Source organism: Vigna radiata, chromosome 8 (genome assembly GCF_000741045.1).
Source record: "Vigna radiata var. radiata cultivar VC1973A chromosome 8, Vradiata_ver6, whole genome shotgun sequence".
NCBI classification, from domain to species: Eukaryota; Viridiplantae; Streptophyta; class Magnoliopsida; order Fabales; family Fabaceae; genus Vigna; species Vigna radiata.
Window position 1 is genome coordinate 31,874,610 of NC_028358.1, and position 22,208 is coordinate 31,896,817.

The window sequence follows — 22,208 nt, forward strand, 5'->3', positions numbered from 1 at the left end:
ACTTTCTTTATAACGGGACACGTGTCATCATTTTATTGGTTTATTTGAATTTATTTTTAAAAAATATTTAAAACAGACCAATCACAAGCTGTTACGTATGCGTTTTCAAAAAGTTGTTAAAAAAGTGTTGTTAAAAGAAGTTTTTTCTATTGGAAATATGAAATGATAGGAAAAAGTATTGAAAATTTAAGATAATACCAATTTATAATATATAAGTGAGATGTAAAACTCATCTTACAAATAGATTTTGCGAGATTAAGTTAAATTTAAACCGACTATGTAATAAAAAATAAGAATGAGTGCATTGAAGTGTGGTACACTAAAAGGATTTGCTAATGAATCCACTTTGCCTTTTAAGAGAATTGTTCTTGTTCATAAAGAATAATTGTGCTAAAATCATTCTTAGTGAAACAAACAAGTTGGACCAATCAAAAACTGAGAACAAAAACCAAAATAATTACCAAATATATGCTTCTTAAGAGGATGTTCAATAAAACACGACAGCAAATAAGCATAATTTATTAAATGCTTTAAACTGTATTTTCTCTCTCTTGTTAATCCTTCCCTCTCCCAATCAGAAAACAAATTTGCACTTATCTACTTTCATGTTATTCTAAATTATGTTTCATCTCTTTTACTTCTAAAATAAACATTTATAATTATTTTATGTTTTTAATAAAGTAATACAAATATCTTCTAAATTATTAAAATAAATATTTGCATTTCTCGTATTTTTAATTAGTGATATTATTATTTTAATAAAGTGACATTTACAGATGTTTAATTATTACAATATTTTTTCTTCTTATAAAATACTTTTTTATATATTTTTTAAACTTTATTTTATAAATTTATGGTGTTTATTTAAATTTTAGTCAATATGACGTTTTATTGAAATATAAAGAAATTAGTGCTATTAATTAAAATAAAAAAGAGGTTAATTTTTATTTTAAAATAAAAAATATGCAGTTTTTTTATTAAAAACATAAAAGAATTAATATTTATTTTAAACTAGAAAAAAATATAAATTTCATTTAAGATAATCTCACCTGAGAAGATATAAGTGTTATTTCCCATAAAGAAATTCAGTATATATAGAATAAATAGATTAATTGCATTAAAACCAACCTTTAGTGTATTAGTTACTGTCAAATACTTAAGAGGAAACAGTTTCCATGTAAAGGGAAAAAACATATTGAGAAGTTTGAAGAAAAGGATAGGGGTATTAGTGTCAATGTTGTAGGGAAAACTTTGTAACGTGAAAAACCCTCCTATGATTAAAAAATAGGTTAATGTATTAAATGGGATTAAATAACTTTTTTTTTTTTTGCATTTTCTATGATATTAGATTTTTAAAATATTACATAGGACGAAGTTTTTATAATTACGATGACTTCACTTAACAAAAATCTAAAACTGTGTTACATATGATAATTTCAACTGACAATTTTTTCACAACCGATGTTCCAAGCAAATTTTAAATTATTTTCTTTAATGAAATCGTCACACATGACACGTTAGAAGCATTCTTTTCTGTAATAGCTTAAGTTGTATGAGGTAGTTCATATTTTTTTAATTGAAGTTGTTATACTTACGAAGATTTTTAGTTAAAAATATATTTTTCTATTCTTATTGAAGTAGTATGGGTGAGTATTAGGATTCACAAAATAAACAACCTAATTCGATTTGGTCAACTTGTTTCGCATTTTCATTCTTCCATAATTACTAACACATTCTTTTCCATCTTTTTCACTCTTTTATTTTTAGCTCGTCTTCTTTTTCAATTAATCTTTCTTCAATCAATCTTTAATTATGGTGAACCAACTAATCAATCTTCAATTATGGTGAACAGTTGGTTTCGATCACCAGCGATGATAAAAAATAGTTATTGTGTGTCTTCATATTAGTCAGTTTGTTGAGACAAGACAAGCTCATTTATAGAATCTTTGGTTTTGAAGTTTAACCAAACAACATAAAACGAAGTAGTATTGAATATACTTGTAGAAAGAAACTCAAACAACAAACGTTAGAATAGAAATCCTAATCTTAAAAGAATAAGTATCCGCACAACAAATCTAAAGTAGTCTTGAATATGCTTGTAGATAGAAACTCAGAAAACAAACGCTAAGATAGAAGCTCTAAACCTAAAAGAACAAATACCACACAACAAATTTAACATATTAAATCTACCAAGAAGAAAAGTCGTTAGACGACCTCTCAAAATAAAAGTCTAACACACATAAAAACACTTAGGAACATAAGAAACTTAGGACATAAGAAACTTAGGATCGTAGAAAACACTCAAACGCTAAGTTAAACGATTGGGGAGTCAAAAGCATATAAGAGAGTTATGATTAGAAAAACACTAAGGATTGTAGGAAACACAGAAACACCCAGACGCTAAGTTAAACGACTGGTAAGTCAAAAGCATTTAAGAAAGTTATGTTAAACGCATAAATTATACTGTATCCAAACGGTATTAAGTTGAACTATCAGGAAAACAAAAACAGTGTCAAGACTATGTCTTTGACAAAAACAACCTAAAAGCCTAAACTTACACATAAAAGAAAACATAATATGCTAAAAACTCCAAACACTCTTGTTCTGAAAAGGTAAAATCATGAAAAGCGTTTATTAGTTACTGTCAAATAGATTAAATAGATTAATTGCATTAAAAACAACTTTTAATCTATTAGTTATTGTCATTTAAGAGAAAAGAGTTTCCATATAAAGAGAAAAAACATTGAGAAGTTTGAAGAAAAGGATGTGGTATTAGTGTGAATATTGTTTAGGGAGATCTCTGTAATGTGAAAAACCCTCTTATAACTAAAAATATAGGTTAATTTATTAAATGGGATAAAATTACTTTTTGTTTTGTATTTTCTATGAGATTAGATTTTTAAAATATTATATTATAGGACGAAGTCTTTGTAAATGTGATGACGGTGACTTCACTTAAAAAAGGAAAATGTTTTCACACCATTTTTTTGACACCATTTTGACACTGCACGCGTGTTAAAATGTGATTCGACGATTTCAAATTAAAAAGACAAACTTTGGTTTTTCTCTTCCAAATATATCCTTATCTCAACTTTTTTAATTTGAAATCGTCCAATCACATTTTGACACGCGTACAGTGTCAAAATGGTGTTAGAAAATGGTGTTAAAATTTTATTTTCCCTTAAAAAACATTTTTTATTCTTTTTGAAATAGTACGGACTAAAGATAAAGGAAAATGATATTTTGACATCATTTTGACACTGCACACGTGTCAAAATGTAGTTGGACGATTTCAAATTTAAAAAACAAACTTTGGTTTTTTTCTTCCAAATATACTCCTGTCTCAATTTTTTTAATTTGAAATCGTCCAATCACATTTTGACACGTGTGCAGTGTCAAAATAGTGTCAAAAAATGGTGTTAAAATATCATTTTCCAAAAACAAACAATCTGATTCGCTTTGGTCAACTTGTTTTTGGCATGTTGAAAAAACAGGTTGAACTTGCCAATTCGTTAGCACAATAGAGTTAGAAAATGTAACTTGTTTCATTCCTGGATTCGGGTCAGTCCTTCCTTTTTCTAAGGAAAAAAACCACGAGTTTCTCAGACACATGTCTCACAAAATGACTCTCATTAGCTTATTCTCCTTCATCAACCACGGGTCACACATTTCTTTTGAATTTTTTCTGTTATTTATTGTGTATGAATGTGATGAGTGATATGAGCTAACAAGTTAGTCTGTGACCAACTTATTATGCATCCTAATGAATTAACGAATCAAACGAATCAGGTTGATAAATATTGATAACGAATTTTATATCTTTACTCAATTTATCTTTTTCTCCATGAGTTGACAGGTTAATTTGTCAACCTATTTTACCATGGCGAGCATTACTTCATTTTTTTAAATACTTTTTATCTTTTAGAATTTAAGTAATTTATATTAATAGTTTGGTTCAAAAATTTAATAAAATAAATAATTTTTTAATGTTGTAACTTTTTTAATAATTTAATTAGCTTAATTGAATTTTTTTTATATTAATAAAACTAATAGTTGGAAAATATACTAGAATAAGATTAAATATAATTATTAAGTAATATACAAAATTTAAAATAATTGGCAAATAAATAATGTAAAATAATACTTTATTGTCTAATTAGACAATTTCCTGGGATATATCACTTTTTATTTGTTTTCCTCAAGTTCTTACTCATATAAATCACTATAACTTTTTTTCTTGTTTTTTATCTTTGTCACGGATTCAACTCATTGAATTAATTTTTAAACATTAAATTAATTAAATAAAATCTAAAAAATAGATATCATTAAAACCTAATAGATTTTATTTATAATTATAATTATAATTTTCAATAACATAAAAAAGAGTTTTAATTGTGTTGTTTTGATTTTTAAAATGATTTACATTTTATTTATAATTATAATTTAATTTTTTTGAAATAAATGATTTATTTATTGTAAACAAAACAAATTTTTAAAACAAGTTTAATTTTTTTTAAATTTTGATACATATTAAAAAATTAGATTGAAAAGAGTAAATAAATATATTTAACTTATCAACCCATGATAAATCTGATAAATCGGTGCAGAAACAAATTTATCAAATACCTATTAGGTGCATGTGTCGCCATTGGAGTTTATGATTGGAGTGCAAGTTTGTGATTTTCTGGTGCATGTGAGTTGTTCGATGGTTGACTTAGAATACTTATCCCTGGGTTGGTCCCTATTGTTACAAGGTTGTAGTTCTTCATTCAAAGGTTAAAAATCGGACCTTTGTAAGACGGTGTCGTTTAGAATGATGTGTGTTTTTGAATTGCGAAATTGGGAATGCATTAATTAAATCTAATCATAACATTTACCGTCCTCCAGAAGAATTGGCGGGATTGAGTGCAGCATCACTTTCATCTCAGGTATACGCATTCTTCTATGCTCTCTGCGCCAACCCTTTGAATTTTGTTTCCAACCACAACAAGAAGAGATTTTTCTTTCTTTCTTGTAATTTATGGGAAGGAATGCGATGGATGGGAACGACACATGTTGGGACAAAGTCATTGCAGAAATGATTGAAATGGGTTTCGAGCATTCGAGCATAGTCGAAGCCATTAAAGTAGTGGGTCCATCTGTTCCCAGCGCTGTGGAACACATTCTCAATTCTACTACTGAAGAACCATCCACTACCCACACCTCCAATTCGCATGCCCGCAATGGGAATGCTCTCAAAAAACGACCTTTGCGCAAGTGTTTAGTTCGACAATCCAATATATTCGACCATTTCCGTTCCAATGACGATGTCGAAGAACACAAGAAGGAAATCCCTCAATTGGGGATTAAACCCAACCCCATTGTGCTTTCAGAGCCTTTTGAAGCGCAAGATTTGGACGTTGAATCTGATTGGGAGCAGAAGACTAGCAATCTGATGAAAAAGCATTTTGGTTTTTCATCCTTGAAGAGTTTTCAGAAGGAAGCCATCTCTGCCTGGGTTGTTCACAAAGACTGTCTTGTCCTCGCTGCAACAGGATCCGGTAATGTTTGTGCTTTACTCTGTAGTGTAGAGTAGCTTTGTGCATTTATTCATAATTATGTTTTTTGGAACAGGGAAATCTCTGTGCTTTCAGATTCCTGCATTGTTTTCTGGCAAAGTGGTGGTTGTGATTTCGCCCTTGATAAGCCTCATGCATGACCAGTGTTTAAAGCTGACTAGACATGGGATCAGTGCGTGCTTTCTTGGCTCCGGGCAACCAGATAACACCGTTGAACAGAAAGCAATGAGAGGATTGTATAGTATAGTGTATATTTGCCCAGAGACTGTTCTAAGGTAGGGTTAGGGGCCTTGTTCATATTGTCCTTAGCTTCAAGGACTAAAAGTTGATGTTGAAACTTTTCGTCTGTCCTAGAAGACTTAGGTTATGTTTGAGTAAACTTTTTCATAGACATTTACAGGAAATGAAAATGCCTTAAATTGAATTAACCTTCTTACATAAGTTATACGCAACTCTTGCACTTAACTTTTATGTAAACTCTTTCCATTTATCTTCTCCAGAAGTTAAGATGTTTTAGTTGATATTAGTATGAGGAGGAGTTGAATGCATTTTGCCTTCTTATTTCATTCTCTTGTAAGTGTTATGGATAAATTTATCCGAAAAGGGCCTTATTCTTTTTAGTTTCTTTTAATCTTTTAATGTTTTGTTACTTAATTGCAACCCCGTGTAGATTGATTCAACCACTGCAGAAGCTTGCAGAAAGTCGTGGTATTGCTTTATTTGCAATTGACGAGGTACACTGTGTTTCGAAATGGGGTCATGATTTTCGTCCAGATTACAGGTCCGTTTTATCCCCCTCTATTTCCTTATTTTTTATGGTTATTGGAGATGAACTGGACTAATAGTGTAATTAGAATGTCTTGAATGATCTTAAATGCAACTTCTGGTTTGCATTTAAGATCTTGATTGATTTGTGCATATTTCTTTTGTTCTTTGTTTGGTGCTCATACCACAATTTCTTGAATGTCTTTAGTGTACTTTAATAAGTATTACCTGTTTTTAAAATGTTTGCTCTTGTTTCAGGCGACTGTCTGTGCTGAGAGAAAATTTCAGTACAAGCAAGCTAAAATCCCTAAAATTTGATATACCTCTGATGGCCTTAACAGCTACAGCTACAAAAAGAGTACGGGAAGACATTTTAAAATCATTGCAAATGTCAAAAGAAACGAAAGTTTGCCTTACATCATTTTTTAGACCTAACTTACGATTCATGGTGAGTTTGTTCATTATTATAACTTGTATATTCTTCTCTGAATATATCATCTCTTTTACAATAAAGATTCACTGTTGTTTCTTACAGGTAAAACATAGTCGAGTATCACAGGCTTCTTATGCAAAAGATTTTCATGAATTGATTCGTGTATATGGTAGAAAGAAAAATATTGATGAAAAGGAAAAGGTTTTCATCTCGGATGATTCAGATCAGATTTCTAATAGCTCCGATGCTAGTAGTATATCTGATACAGACAGTGTTTCACCTGATGACATGGATGACAACCAAGATGATTATGCTTATAGAGATATTAATATAATGCACTCAGGAAACTCTGATGACTTTTTAACTGGAAAAGAATTGTCAATTGAATTCCTGGAAAATGATATCGATGCCTTTCAAAGTATGGATAACTTAGATGGTACTAATGTTTCTGCTATTTTTGGGTCTCTCATTTTATCCCAAAAATAATTTAGTTAATAAACCAAAAGCAATATTGGATCAAATGATGTATTGCCATATTTTGTAAATGCAGTTGCCCGTGGTGACTTCTGTGTGCTACCTCACAAGGAATTGGAATTATCCAAGAACACCAACATACCTAAGAAACCAGAAGGAAGAGTAAAAATTCTTAACGAGCCTTTGGAACAAGGACCAACAATCATATATGTACCCACCAGAAAAGAAACTCTGAGAATTGCGAAGTACCTATGCAAGTTTGGTTTGAAGGCAGCTGCTTATAATGCAGGGGTATGGGTTATATATTATATTCTATCTTGTTTGATTAGATGCTAGTGAATTAAAATTTATCAGGTTGATCATGTCAGTTGACAAGAGAATCTTAAATTTTAAGACATCATGAAGTACTATGCAGTAGAATTATGTTTTTATTTTTCTTGACATTTTACTTCTGGTTTAATTACGAACTCTTCTGGCATGCTTTATTGTGGATTTCATGGAACCAAACTTAATGGTTAGCCTGTATTATTATACAATAAATGTTTGCCGTACATTCACCTTTCGCCATTTGATTTATGTTTTTAATTAGGTTTTCAACTGATTTACGTGCTCCATCTCCTTTTCCAGCTTCCCAAATTGCATCTAAGAAAGGTTCATAAAGAGTTTCACGAAAATGGTTTAGAGGTATGTATATGGAGCCTGAACTAAATATTACACATGTCCGATGGGAACGGGGCTTTAAGGAGGGACCAAAACGTGTTATTTTAATTGAGATAGCCAATTATCAGTTATGATGTATCATTGTTGCATCTTATATTTGTGGTGTGCTGTTCACATAACTGCTTTTTTTAATGGATGTTTGTCTGATTTTTATGGCCTTTTTAATCTAAGTTGTTACCAGTTTGGATCTCTTCTTCCCCTTTCCTCCTATGTTTGCTTAGGCGTGTTTTTACATTCTTTTAGCAGCTTTGGGTATTTGAAACCCTGCCCTGCCTGGCAAACATCTGAGTTGGGCATTTCTTTGTAGTTGTTGCTTCTTCTGAAGTTTTTGTAAAATCAAGCCCCAAAAAAATGAAGAATTAAATTTCTTGAAGCATGACACGGATCTGATTTGTTTTTACCCTTGTTTATTCCGATGTTGTTTGTGAAATTACTACATAATTTATGTAATTTCCTTCATCCTGGAACTTTAAAAAGTTTGACCAAACAACATGTATCCATCCGTCTTTTATCATTCAGGTTATTGTTGCTACAATAGCTTTTGGAATGGGTATTGACAAATCAAATGTCAGAAGAATCATCCACTATGGTTGGCCACAGGTCTGTTATTCATATACATTTTTCCAGCCATAGTTAATTACAGAATTGGATTCTATCTGTATTTCTTCTGCACTTCAATGTTCATTCTTTCACTAGCTGAATTGTCTTTTTCTTTTTTAGAAATCTCAAATAACTAAAACTGTGAATGTGTATTTTTTTATCAGAGTTTAGAAGCATACTATCAAGAAGCTGGACGGGCTGGTCGAGATGGGAAATTATCAGATTGCAGTATGTTAAAGTAGACTAGAATATAATTTTTACCTTATAATGTTTGTTTTTCTCTCTCTCTTTAGATTTTAAACTTATATCACTCCCTCGGTTTACTTAAGTGTATGTTACTCATTTATTTTCCTTCTTCTAACACTAACATTTGGCCAACAACCAGTTCTGTATGCAAACCTAGCAAGCAAGCCATCACTTTTGCCTAGTCGAAAAAGTGAAGATCAGAAAAAACAAGCATATATTATGTTGTCTGACTGTTTCAGGTTTGCCTTGACAAATACATCTTTGCCTTTTTCATTTTTATCATGTAGTACAGAACCTTTTGTATATTTACAGATATGGAATGAATACTTCATGCTGTCGAGCTAAGATTCTTGTTGAATACTTTGGAGAGGATTTCGGTCATCAGAAATGTCACTTGTATGTTAAGTTTGGTCTCAATGCTTACTGTTTTGTATGTTTCAGCATGCATGAACTGAAAATATTCTAGAACAGAATAGCTAGTATGGAGTTACCTTGATAATTGCATCAGCACATTTACTTCTTTTTGTAGTCAAAGGTATTAACCCGTGTCCATATTTACCTGTAGCAAGTTAGAATGTTTGAATCAGCTATTAATGCATGTTACCCTTCATATTGTCACTTTCCTCATATACCTCCTTTCACGCAGATGTGATGTGTGCATTGATGGTCCACCTAAAAAGCAGAATCTAAAAGAGGAGGCCTGTATTTTTCTGCAAACTATAGGTGCCCAAAATGTATGTTGATTTCATTCTTATTCCAATTACCAACGATGCTATCAATTCCATCTTAGTTGTGAATTTATATCAAAATTGTCTCGAATTTTTAAAGCATTTTTTCAAAACGTGAGCACATTTCCCTAGTTGTGTATCTGTGTGTTTCTGTGGGTTTATGATATGATATAATGTGATAGGTTATAATGGGTAATGGGTGCAGGACAGATGATACAGTTTAGGAATTAGTTGTTAGTTTGGTTGCCTTTATAAAGAGACAGGGAGCTCTTGTGTCAAGGGACTTTTGGATAATCTTGTAGATTGAGCTTTGGCTCTTTGTGAAGGGGAAACTCTTGGAGGAGAGAGTGCTCTCCTATTTTGTGTTCTATACAGTCTATACAATAAAGAATATTACTCTTTTGTCTCTTCTCAATTCTGGGTTCCTATGAGTTTAAGTTTCAATTTGATGACTTGATTAAACAACAGCTTCGTTTTTGGAGTTCCAGGACCTATGGTTTTAGTATAGGTCGAGTTTTGTGGAACAAACTTGTTGTATTTTCTTTATTCCATTATAGGTGAAAAGGACGTGACATGGATATTAATTTAGCAGGGGCGTAGGGATTCCAAGGATTACTCATATGACGATGATATACATTTTGACTACAATTACAGAGGACAAAGAGAGAGGCCGAATCTTAGGATGTTGGTTGGAAAAATAAGGCAGCAGGTGAACCTAGTTATGATTGTCATTTATTACTGTTTGATATATTGGGTGTTCTCTTTTGTTGCTAATCCATGAAACTAGACTTGTTTTCACTTGAAAAATGTCCGTATACAGTTTCAAAAGTTTTCAACCACTGACATGTTATGGTGGAGAGGTCTTGCTCGAATTTTGGAAGTTAAAGGATACATCAGAGAAGGAGATGACAAGGTATACTTAATTGCTTTACCCAGAAATAACTTGTCCTTATAGTTTTTATACATGAAAATACTATATATTTATAATTACAAAGTCTGTCCATAAATATTGTTGCCGCTGAAAATAAAAAAAGTATACAATTAAGTAGTGATCCTAGAAGAAAAAAATTCAGAGATTCATAATATAACTCATGGAAAGCTCTTTTTATGGAGGTTTTTAAAATTTAAGGACTGACCAGAAAGATATTTCTGCATTCCGCATTCATATGGAGATGTGCCACTGATTTGCTCTTCAATAAATTCACCCAAGTCCTAAACTCCAACCAAAACCATAGTGTGACTATCTTATTGTGTAGGTGCTGTATTATCTGCAATATGCAGTTATGTGTTGTGGTAATTCTGTGATTTGATCTCATCAGTTTCCACCTTACAATTGCAGAGCCATGTTCAGGCAAAATTCCCGGAATTTGTGAGGTCCATGAATGAGGAAGCTTTCTGGGTTTACCCTGAAGCAGATATGTTGCTTGCAAGAAAATTAACTGAGAAACCATTTTCCTCATTCTCAGAATGGGGAAAGGGTTGGGCTGATCCTGAGATCCGTCGCCAGCGCCTAGAAAGAATGGGAGTGAAGAGAAAGTCAGGGATGGTGTCAAGTTCCAAAAGGAAACCAAAGAGAAAAGTGCAACATGATTTGAGGACTTCTCGTGGCAGACTAACAGCAAAACTCTCAAAATATAAGTGATATTTTATCAGCTACTAATGCAATGCATACAATTTATTCGTTGGCACCTGCAAGTGAACCTTTTCAACATTAGGTGTAAAATCATGATCAAACATAAGTGATATTTATCAGCCGCTGATCGAACAACATTAAATTTTTCTCAGAATTTTAGTGAAGCATTTATTGTATAAGAACATCAATAATATTTTAACTCTGAATATTGCGAATTATTCAAAAATATCAATCACCAGGACTGAGTTAAGATTTAACTCGGTGAGATGCGTTTTGAAGGACAATATAAAAATATCAAAATAAGAACATTTTGAAATTATCTTCATTTTGATATATTAAAAAGTTTTTAGTATATTTTTTTAAATATTAAAATTAACATATTTTGAAGACACATAAATATCATAACAAATTTTGGGAGGGGATTGCGATGGGCTAATTAATTTAATTTTTTCTTTTTACTTTATAAAAATTTAAAGAAATTCAATGAAATTAAAAAATAATAAGTATAGATTTTTAATTAAATTTTCCAATTGAAATATTAACTTTATAATAAATTTATCAAAGTATAAATGATGATAATGATAGATAAATACTTAAAAAACATAGTAATGAAAAAAATAATGTTAGAAACACACGATAAAGTTTAACTGATAAAATTTAAAATTTTTGATATTGAATAAAATATCAGAAAAGTATGTGAGTATTTCCAGTAAATGTGTGACAGAGGTTAGAACGATATAGTTTAGAAAATAATAATTTACCAACGTAAACGAAACGTGCAGAACCAAGGTTTAGAAGATAAGAAAAGTAAGTTTTTGAAAAATAGTAAGATTTATATGAAAAGTTTGAATAAATAAAACGATCTATAAGGAAAAAATGGAAAGGTTGAGAAAGAAAAATGTTTAAAAAATATAAAAAAAGTGATATTTTTCATACGATAATTTCTATTGAAAAATAAATAAATCTATACATGTAATGTTTCATAATATTTAGAAATATAGAGAATAATATATGTTTATGAATAAAGTCGGAAATAAAACAAAATTAGCTGTGAATGAAGTTAATAAATTTTAAAAAATGTATATATATTCTATAAAAATTAGCCCAAGATCTAACAAGGATAGATTCCATGATAAATCATGATAATAAAAGACAAAAATTATGAAGAACACTGTAAATGGAAGAGATCGCCAAGATACCACCCATGCACAACAAGATATTGTAAAAAGTTATTATCATGAAAAATTAAAAAAGAATACATAAAATATAGAAAGGTTTGTAGAAGATGTTATTAACTGACGTGTAATCAAGAATACAGAAAACGAAAAAAAGAAGTAAAATATATAAGATAATCATTTATTGTACGAAAAAATAATTTAATTTTGAATTAAACTAAACAAAGCATATTTGAAAGTTAAAAATAATGAATTTATGAATAATTAGTTTATGATTTTTTTTATTATATGTTATTTATATATTTTTTTATTATATAACTTAAATTTATAAATTTTACTAATTATTTATTTCTCTTTAATAATCAATATATATTAATTATAGAAAAAATTTGGTGTAAATTTTATTAGAAATAATTTTATATTATTACATTTTGGTTAGATTCCATGTTTTTTCTATCGTATTTAGGACTTTATCATGATATACTATCTTATTAAATTTTATATTTTTTCTCTATGAAATTGATAAAATTGTTAAAGTCAATAATTATAGTAAATTATATATTATATGTTTTATTTAATAACATAATAACTAATATAATATAAAAATATTGATTTAAATAAAATAGAATTAAAACATATTAAATTATTTAATAAAATGTATAATTATATATGTGTATATAAATGATATTATTTTTAAGAATTAATTAAAACCTTTTAGTAAAGTTAAATCTACCTTAATTCTAACACATTTGAGAAGATATTTTACGAAGTGAAAACTTTTTTTTGTTCCCTAGTCAAGAGGATTTCCTTAAAAAAAATATTTTTTTAAAAATAAACTAAGACTGATCAATAGATTGTACATCAATAGATTGTATGTCAAGTTAACTTTAAATATAACATATCTAAAGTGAGAAAATAATGATGTCTGATATATAAAATGTTATTAAATAAAAAAAAAATGTGATATTCAAATTTAATTTATACACCACATAAAATATTATGGGAAGAAATAAGTGGAATTCTGTTTAGTTTTTATATATTATCATAATTATTTATAAATTATTTTTTGAGTAAAGTATGTTTTCATATGAAATATTATGTGTGCGTGATAAAATATGTAATAAACATGTGCGATAAAAATAATGTGATGTAAAAATTATATTGATGAATTTATGTTTTAATTAATCTTGTTTATGGTTTGTTTTTGTTATCAAAATTCTATTTGATATAAGAATAGATAGGACTACACTTTTATAGTCGTCTTACACCAATTTAGGGGTGAAAGTTGTCTTGAAAAATTGCAAATAATTATAAGCAGGTATATTAGTTTGTTTTGTTTTATGGATATTATTATATAATACTATTAAAATTATTTAAAAAAATACTAAAAGTTAAAACACTTAATCACATATTTTATTCCATTTCGTTTATAATTTTGTATATTTGTATCTTAATATTAACTTCTTTTCACATTTTATCAAATTTTGAAAAATCTTATTAAAGCAAGGGGGATCACCATCAGCTTAAAACTAAATAAAACCTAATTACTTGAACTATCTATTTTAATAACCTGTAAAATTAATTTGAAACAATACTCTAAATTCAATAAAATAAAATGAAAATTAAACTTTTGAGGTATTAAAAAAAAATGGAAAAACATCTACATGTAAATTTGATGATAATGAGTTTATGTTTGGCAGTAAATATGCATTTTGATTTTCCCACAAACAGAGAGAAAGGGAATAGATAATGAATTGAAGGAAAAGAAATGTGGTAACTCCAAAGCGAAGCAAGGTACTTACCGGGGTCTCTCTCCATTGTCATGATGGTCATATATGGGGGTGTTTGGAGAAGTTGAAGCATGAACACCACCGGTGATGATGGATTTGGGCCACATCGTTTTCGCGGTAATAGGCTTCTCCGCCTCCTTCTTGTTTTGCGTCCCAAACATCAAGAGATGGCAGCGGAAACACCTGGCTGCCGAGAAACTAAAAATGGTTAGCGAGGCGTTGGAAGCGGNGGAGGAAAGAGCTGTGAGATTCCNAGAACGACACGACAGAATTTTGAGCCAAATATGCAGCACCTACTTGACCAATGCAGAGCTTGTTGAAGCAATAGCGGCTGCTCGAGCCACCATGAACCAGGCATTGGACTTTGCCCTTCAATTGAGGAAAATTCAGTTTAGAATCATCACTTCTTTCCCCGATGCAATCGACCTGCTGTTAGACATGGATGCGTCAAAACAATCTCCCACAAATTCATTCAGATAGGGTTTAGGTTACTCAACACCTGCTTTAATTTTTTTCTATATCTTACCATACTTCTATGTATTTATCTAGTCTGTTTTAGTATGTTCTATATATTTCAGTTCATTTTTTTTAATTACAACAACTAAAAGAGTGGTAAACCCATTATAAAGAATGAATTATGTCAAATTCATTAAATACTGTTACAGATGATTAATGATCTATAATAACATCTTTCGAATTTTATAAATTCTCTTGTCTATAATACTTAAGGATTAAAATTTATTCACCATTTTTTCATGATTACTCTAATTAAAAACTTTATTTTCATTTTAAGAATGTATTTTTTTTAACCTTTTTAAAAGTGATTACTCTTAAAATATATTTTTAAACCTTTTTAAGAAAGATTAATCATAAAAACGCATTTCTTAAAAAAGGTTAAAAAATACATTTTAAGAATTGGTTTGGAAAATAAACAATAATTACTTTTAAAATAGACGTCCTAGGTATAAGCACTAAATAGAAACATTTTCCAAAAATAAATTACAACGTTATTAATTAAAACTAAATAATTTTACTATATTAATATTCGTTATTTTATATACAATGTTTAATTAAAATTTAAGTTTATACATTTAGGCATTTTTAATCAAATTTTTATATTTTTTCTTCAATTAGATAACGTGTTATTATGTCCTGAACTCGTTTTTTTAATCAACTACCTGACATAAAAAATTTAAAATAATTTTAATAGATTGAAATTAATTAGTGATTTTCTTTTTCAATAGATTATATTTCAAAATAAAACTTAAGAATGAAAGCTACAGGTTATTCCTTTGTTCCTCTCATTGACATTTACCAACGATCCATGAGTAAAACGAAACAGTGTTCAAAGACCATAGATATCCTAGCGAATTCAATAGAACCAAACAAATTTAAACATTAGACGATAACCAGCTTCAAGGCTGTAGTGAATTTGGAGCAAATGCTGCTGACAATTCATTCTAATTTGTAACCAGGTGTTAATGGTTCATATATACAAGCACCCAACAGAGTAAATTAAACAACATTAGTGGATTTAGCAGTACTCATATTTACAGTTTAAAAGTTTCAAACAACTAAGTGAACAGAAAATTCAAATAGTATTGAAAGCAATATCCACTGAAGGTATATACATGATGCATCCATACTCAACTAGAATGTGTCTTCTGCCTTTAGGAAATTATAATATTCAAGTTGGGTCATCTCTCCACCGCTCGAGGAGTCAAACTGACATCGATAGAAGCTGCATCATCAATTTCAATAGTTACACTTACCATTCACACGAAAAACACCATGCCAGAAAACAAGGAACTAATGCCCCCACATTTAAACCATTTTATACACTTGTTTTCCGATATAATGTTCTCCAAAACATGCATCCTTTCATCATTTGCATGAGATGAAAATACTAAAACAACAAAATAACGATGCAGCAAGCCGTCTGGTTTCAAAATTCAAAGAAGGGTCTTAACCTTGATTGAACCTTTAAATATGAAAAATAACGACACACCACCCACTTTAGGACTGTAAAAACCTATCTGATTTTTTCCGTTTTCTAGACTACCATAAGCACAAAACCTGAATGAAGCCACCAATATTCGTTAATTTTAGAAAAACAAGGTGTACACATAAATAGAAGTTTAATGCAGTGATATGAAGTAGGCTCTAGAATCTAATCCTAAAATCAATCATTATTCCATCATACCCAATCTCTAATATCTCTTAAGCAACATCCCTCACCCATTTCAAAAAACAAAACAAAAAATGGCAGAGCATGACAAACTTAAGAGAGCACGAATGCCCTACTGACATACCTGCCATCCATGCCTAGTATTACAATTGTATTCTTTTGATGGCCAAATGCCACAATATACTGCAAACCTTCTTGCAAGCGAAATTGAGCCACGGACCACTCCGAGCTAAAATACTTAGGTAGCACACCTGTAAAAACAGACAAAATTATATCATCACAAGCAATAAAGTTCATCACACAATTAATAATTTCATGACTGAATGAACCTTGGTAATGTTAAAATGAACAAGGTTCTAAAATACAGTCTACAGCCTCAATTGCAGTTGCATCAGCTGCATTTGTAAGCAACGTCAGGATTATAAAAAAACTGCAGCTGCAACTATTGTTGTTCTAGTTCTTTCACAATCACTAACCATGACACTAAATTTCCAGAAAACATTATTCAAAAAAAATTCATGGCGCACAAACCTTTAATAAATGAAAGAGATGAAACAGCAGTAGGGTTAGCAGGATTAGTCTCGGAAGTACTGTTCGATCTGTCATGCCCCATCAGTCCAGAATCAACCTTCAGGTTGAAAACATGAACGGTACCCTTGTCACTTGAAACAGCAAGCCACTGTGCAGTAGGAGAGAATGCAAGGCTGTATATCTCTGCTCGGTCTGCACCCCTCCTTACCTGAAAATAATCACCCACAGATTCCCATTCAAACCTCCAAATCACTTTGATCTCATCACTAACATCTCAAAACATTAAATGCAATTTATTTCTCAGTTACTAAGCACGCATTTAGCTCCGACTATGCTAACCTATTTGAGCAAATCAATTCCACTCAATTCCTCTTCTTTTAATCCTAGAGAAAGTTACTTGAAAGACATTACCCTGACACCCTTTATTGTATATTGAGTACAAACTAAAGAAACCAAAATGGCGCCAATGTAATTTATTTAATTTTTATTTAATATTTCATTCATACACAAAGGAAAATACTTGAATGCAATTTCTTACTGCTTTTCCAATAAAAATGTGAGTTTCACTTATATAACCCAAATTGAAAAGCTTTCCGACATAAATTACCAAAAGTAAAACTCTAATTCTATTAATAATACTAACAACACATAAGATTTATCCTTGAAAAAAAAAAAAGAAAGAGGAAATGACATTGAATTCACCTCTTGGAGCAATGAACCGTCGAGGGTATTGAAGAGCCTAATGAGGGTGCCCTTGGAGCTAGCGGTGGCGAGCAATCTGCCATCATGTGTGAGAGAAAAACAAGCAATTCGGGAATCGTGCGCCATGATGAACTTGGTTCTCTTGGAGGCGTAGTGCTCAACCCTAACCTGCCCCTTCTGCAACCCGGGGCAGACTAGGACCATGGTGGCCGAAACGTGGGAGAGGTCGCAGAGGCCCTTAGGGTTCGCGATGGTCTCAATTTGGTGCAGCACCTTGAGATCGGAAAAGTTGTACACAAAGATCTTGTGCGCCAAGACCACCACGATGCGGTCGCGCCGGAGCCGGACGCCCTTCACCTCGGAGCGGAAAGATAGCTCGCCGATGCAGCGGGACTGGTGGTCGTCCCAGATCATAACTTTGTTGGGGGGATAGCGTGGGTCGGCGCCGCCACCGACGAAGGCGAGTATGTTGCAGCGGAAGAGCATGTGGACGAGGCCAACACCGCCGCCGGGGCCGAAATCGCGGCGGAAAATCTCCCGGAAAGGGTCGCAGTTGTAGATGCGGAAGCCGCGGTCAGTGGCCGCAGCGAAGCATCCGGAATCTTGGTTGAAAGAAAGGTGGAGGAGCGTGGCGGCATGGGATTCGGGGGTTTGGGCGGCAGTGGCAGCGGATGCGGGGGTTGGCTCCTCGGAATCGAGGGCTTGCGGTGGTGTGTGGGACATTATTGGGAATGGAATCGATTCGAATATGGTAGAAATTGAAGTGTTTGATTCTGAAAGAAGGTTTTGGTTTTGGTTTTGTGTGGAGTTGAAAAATGGAAGAAGTTGAGGTAGGTCCAAATCCAATAGAAGGGAAGTTGTATTGTATTTTGTCGTTTTGTGTTGTTTTGGATTGCCTTCGTGCTTTGCAAGGGATGTGTTGTGTAAACATGGATTTTCACAATCTTAACTACTTTCTTTTCTTTCTCTTTGTAAGAAAAATATTAACAACTAATATAAATACTTAATTTCATCCATAGAAAATACCAGAACTCAACTACCTCTGACGTGTATCATGCCTTCTTTAAGTTTATGAGAATAAATATTTTCCTTTTCCATTTTTTTAAAACAAGTATACTTTTTGTTTTTAAGCATATGCATTGTAATTTAATTATCTCAGTACACATGGAATAATTGTTCTTATACATACACTATTCGGATTATAGAAAAAAAAAATCCAAATAAAAATAATGTTGGATTAAATACAACATTAATGTAGGTCTCTTCTTTATTTATCAATAAAATTTATTAATAATTTTTTTCAACAATAATTTTTATTTTAATAATTATTGACAAAATATAAATTTTTTCATCTATAAATATTATCAACTACATCAGATTTTGATTAGTCAATAATACATTGGAAAAAAAATTTATTATTATTAACATAATTTTGACATTTTAATACTTATTTTTTAGTAAATATAAAAGTAATATTGTTAACAAAAAGAATATTTATATATTTTTTTATACCATATAACTTGTTAAATCCAAAAATTTATAAAATATATTTTATATTTTGTTTAACTATATCATTTAATATAATATATAACTGGTTATACCAACATATAATAAAATATAATTTATTGTTTTTGTACAAAGCCTCCATAGATTTAGTTTCCAAGCTAAATCAACAAACAAAAGCTAGGAGTAAATTAAACATAATAGTCCAAATATTGGGCGTGAGATACCATTCAGAATCTTCATAGATTTTTCATCTATTTTCATGGTTGTAGAAATAGTTTAATTTTGAATTATATAATTTAAAAATATATTTTAAATTATATACTTTAAAATTGAAAAAATATATTTTAAATTGTATACTTATTTAAAAAAAATTAAATTATATAGTTGAAAATGTATTTTCATATTAAAAAATATATTAGAAATTATGTGATTCAAAAATACCTTTTGGATTGTATAATACGGAAATATATTTTAAATTTTCAATAAAAAATATACTTTTAAATTATATAACTCACAATTAATTGATTAGATATATATATTCTCTTTATTTTTTATTGGTTATATTTAGTTTTTCATTTTTTATTTTTTTTTTCCCTATATTTACTTTCGTGAAAAAAAAATGTAAGATACTTAAGTATAACTTTAAATAGAATAAGTTATTATTTTCTTGTAAATTATATGAGATGTTGTGTTTCATCTGGTTAGAATTGTACATACATGTGTAATTTGATAGGGAAAGACGAATATAAGTTAGTAAGGTAATATTGATGTCTGTAGTTATTGAATTAGGTTTTATAAAAATACGCTAAAATTGTTTGTACCTTCTTTTTAAGTTGGTGACCAAGTTTTCAATAAATACATGACAATTGGTAAGTGAAGTTGACTGAATTCTCAATTGTAATTAAATGTTGTCATCATGTTTAGAGTTAACAAGTCTAGGATATATAAATATGAAATCTTTCATTATTTTTAGATTTTGTAACACTGTTGTTTTTAATTTGTTTGATAAGTGAAAGTTTTAATTAGTAATATGAATACGATTATTAATTTTTCTCGAATCTTAACCATGATTGTGATATAAATAATATTCAATTTTAGACAAAAATAATTGAGTTCTAAATAATATTTATTTGTATCTTGTATTACTAGTTTACCTAATAAAACTTAATTTGTCGATTGAGAACAAGGTGTAATATTTTTTAATAAGCCAATTAGTGTAAAACATAGTTTGAATATTTATTATTTCTTATCTTCTTAAATTGTATAATATTTAATTGTAACTAATCTTTGAAAGAGAGTTTTTTTGTGAAAATAAATTTTGGAAATTTTAAAACAATCCATTTTATCAATCTTAAAGTTGAGTTTTACTCATTTGACACAATCTCTTAAGAAAATTACTTGATTTTGTCAAGCAAAATCATTGACTAACTGCACATCATCAGACTTCATTACAAGAAAATTGTGATATACATAGAAATAATTACATACGGATTTAGATCTGAAGGTAAATTAGTTTTATATACATATTTTACCTATGAATATGAAAACTGAGTTACATGTGAATTTTTTTCGTAGGTAATGTAAAAAAGAAAATCCTACCAATTTTTTGAAAGTGAAATCTGTATGTAATTTTGGCGTGTTAGTTCCCTAATCTTCTTCAATCAATCTAACTTTGTCTCTCTTACTCACCATTGTCCTCTGGTGTTGACTCACAAGGAAGAAGAAGTTCATTCTTTTTGCACTCACTCACTCTTCGTTCTTTTGGAGTTCATTCATTATTCATTCACCTGGTAAGTAGTTTTTTGTGTTGATCCTTAAATCCCTAATTCCTAAAACCCTCATTCCTTATCTTCTTTGTTATGATTGACAGAATGCAATGTCATGTGGTTTGCGTGTTATGTGTACAAAACTTTGTTACATTGATACGAGAGTTTGATTGAGGTGAGGGTGTTGCGTTTTGGAAAGATTGAGAGTGCTATTAAGGTATGTTTCGTTGTTTGACTGCTTTTTTAGTTGTCTCTGCTTAGTTGCGGAGTAAAATCATTCATTTGTTTAAAACTCTTTATAAGAATAAAAGGAACAAGTTGAAATGGGTTTGGAATCAAAACTTTGTGAAAAAAAGTGATTTGTTATTTCTTTTACCATTTTGTTACGAGCATAAAAGTTGGACACGTATAAAACTAATATAAGGTGTGAGCTTTTGATAGTATAATAAAATGAGAACATTTGTGTCGATTTTTGTTCCTTTATTAATGTATGAAATGTCAAAGGTTAGGTCTTGTTGGTTCATGAGACAATATAACAAAGTAACCACATAATATATGAGAAGGACATTTGACATTACATATAACAAACATGTAGCTAGGAGCGAAGAGAATGTTTAACATGACATTTCTGAAGTTATAAATATGAGAGGATAAACAAACTCACGAACTAAGTTAGAATGATCCTATTAAATCTTATCCGATTAACATCTATATGTAATCTCCAAGACAGTTCTTTGCTTAGTTTATGATTATGAGATAATAGTTGGTGTTAATGTTACTAGATGTGCAGTTTGCACGAAAATAAACCAAAACCTTAAAATATATTTATCTTTCCAAACATTTCAAATATTTAAAATAAATATTTGCATTAACATTGTTTATAACTCTATCAAAATAAATAATAATATTTATATGTATAAATTAAATACATGACATATAATTTATATTGATTCTTATGGTGTAGTTAAGCAACCAGTTCAAAATTTCATTTTTTTTATAAAATAATTGTGAACTCACAATTATTAGTTTCGTACCAAATCATAAATCATGTACAAAACCATATAGCGGTATTTTCATTAATTCTACCTTTATTATTTCCAAATAGATTTTAAAAGAAAAATTATTTGTCAATCCTTATTGAACTCATTTCGAAATAAAAAAAAAAATTGAGACTTTTGTATTAGTAACAATCTAACAATAAATTAGTGTCACCTCATTAATGATGGTGACACTTCCAATGTTGACAATTTTAGACCTGACGTCAAAGATAAAGAAAAACACAAATAAAGAAACAAATTATTCATCTCATCTATATCTTTTCCTTATTATTTTCTATATATGGTGATGAATCATTACTAAAATCTAACATAACAATAATATTGTTAACCAAAAG

General features: G+C 30.0%; 2 protein-coding genes across 7 annotated transcripts; one reads left to right on the forward strand and one right to left on the reverse strand.

Moving 5' to 3' along the window:
* Positions 1 to 4,647: 4,647 nt before the first annotated feature.
* On the forward strand, positions 4,648 to 11,389 carry LOC106772714 (ATP-dependent DNA helicase Q-like SIM). Of its 6 annotated transcripts, none has more exons than XM_022785168.1 (15): positions 4,648 to 5,540; positions 5,614 to 5,833; positions 6,229 to 6,339; positions 6,582 to 6,771; positions 6,859 to 7,192; positions 7,307 to 7,521; positions 7,858 to 7,914; positions 8,470 to 8,550; positions 8,715 to 8,778; positions 8,936 to 9,035; positions 9,109 to 9,192; positions 9,443 to 9,530; positions 10,114 to 10,233; positions 10,312 to 10,437; positions 10,864 to 11,389. In XM_022785168.1, exons 1-15 carry the CDS (start codon positions 5,021 to 5,023, stop codon positions 11,164 to 11,166), a joined length of 2,613 nt encoding a protein of 870 aa, XP_022640889.1. In that variant the 5' UTR covers positions 4,648 to 5,020; the 3' UTR covers positions 11,167 to 11,389. The 6 variants fall into 6 exon arrangements, with proteins under 6 accessions (XP_022640889.1, XP_014514757.1, XP_022640890.1 ...); XM_014659271.2 differs by having other exon boundaries at positions 10,345 to 10,437; XM_022785169.1 differs by having other exon boundaries at positions 10,117 to 10,233.
* A 4,139-nt stretch (positions 11,390 to 15,528) lies between these two features.
* LOC106769728 (autophagy-related protein 18a) lies at positions 15,529 to 18,448 on the reverse strand. Its single transcript, XM_014655461.2, has 4 exons — positions 17,544 to 18,448; positions 16,842 to 17,049; positions 16,435 to 16,561; positions 15,529 to 15,863 (listed from the first exon to the last, which is right to left on the reverse strand). Exons 1-4 carry the CDS (start codon positions 18,264 to 18,266, stop codon positions 15,773 to 15,775), a joined length of 1,149 nt encoding a protein of 382 aa, XP_014510947.1. The 5' UTR covers positions 18,267 to 18,448; the 3' UTR covers positions 15,529 to 15,772.
* Positions 18,449 to 22,208: the final 3,760 nt, after the last annotated feature.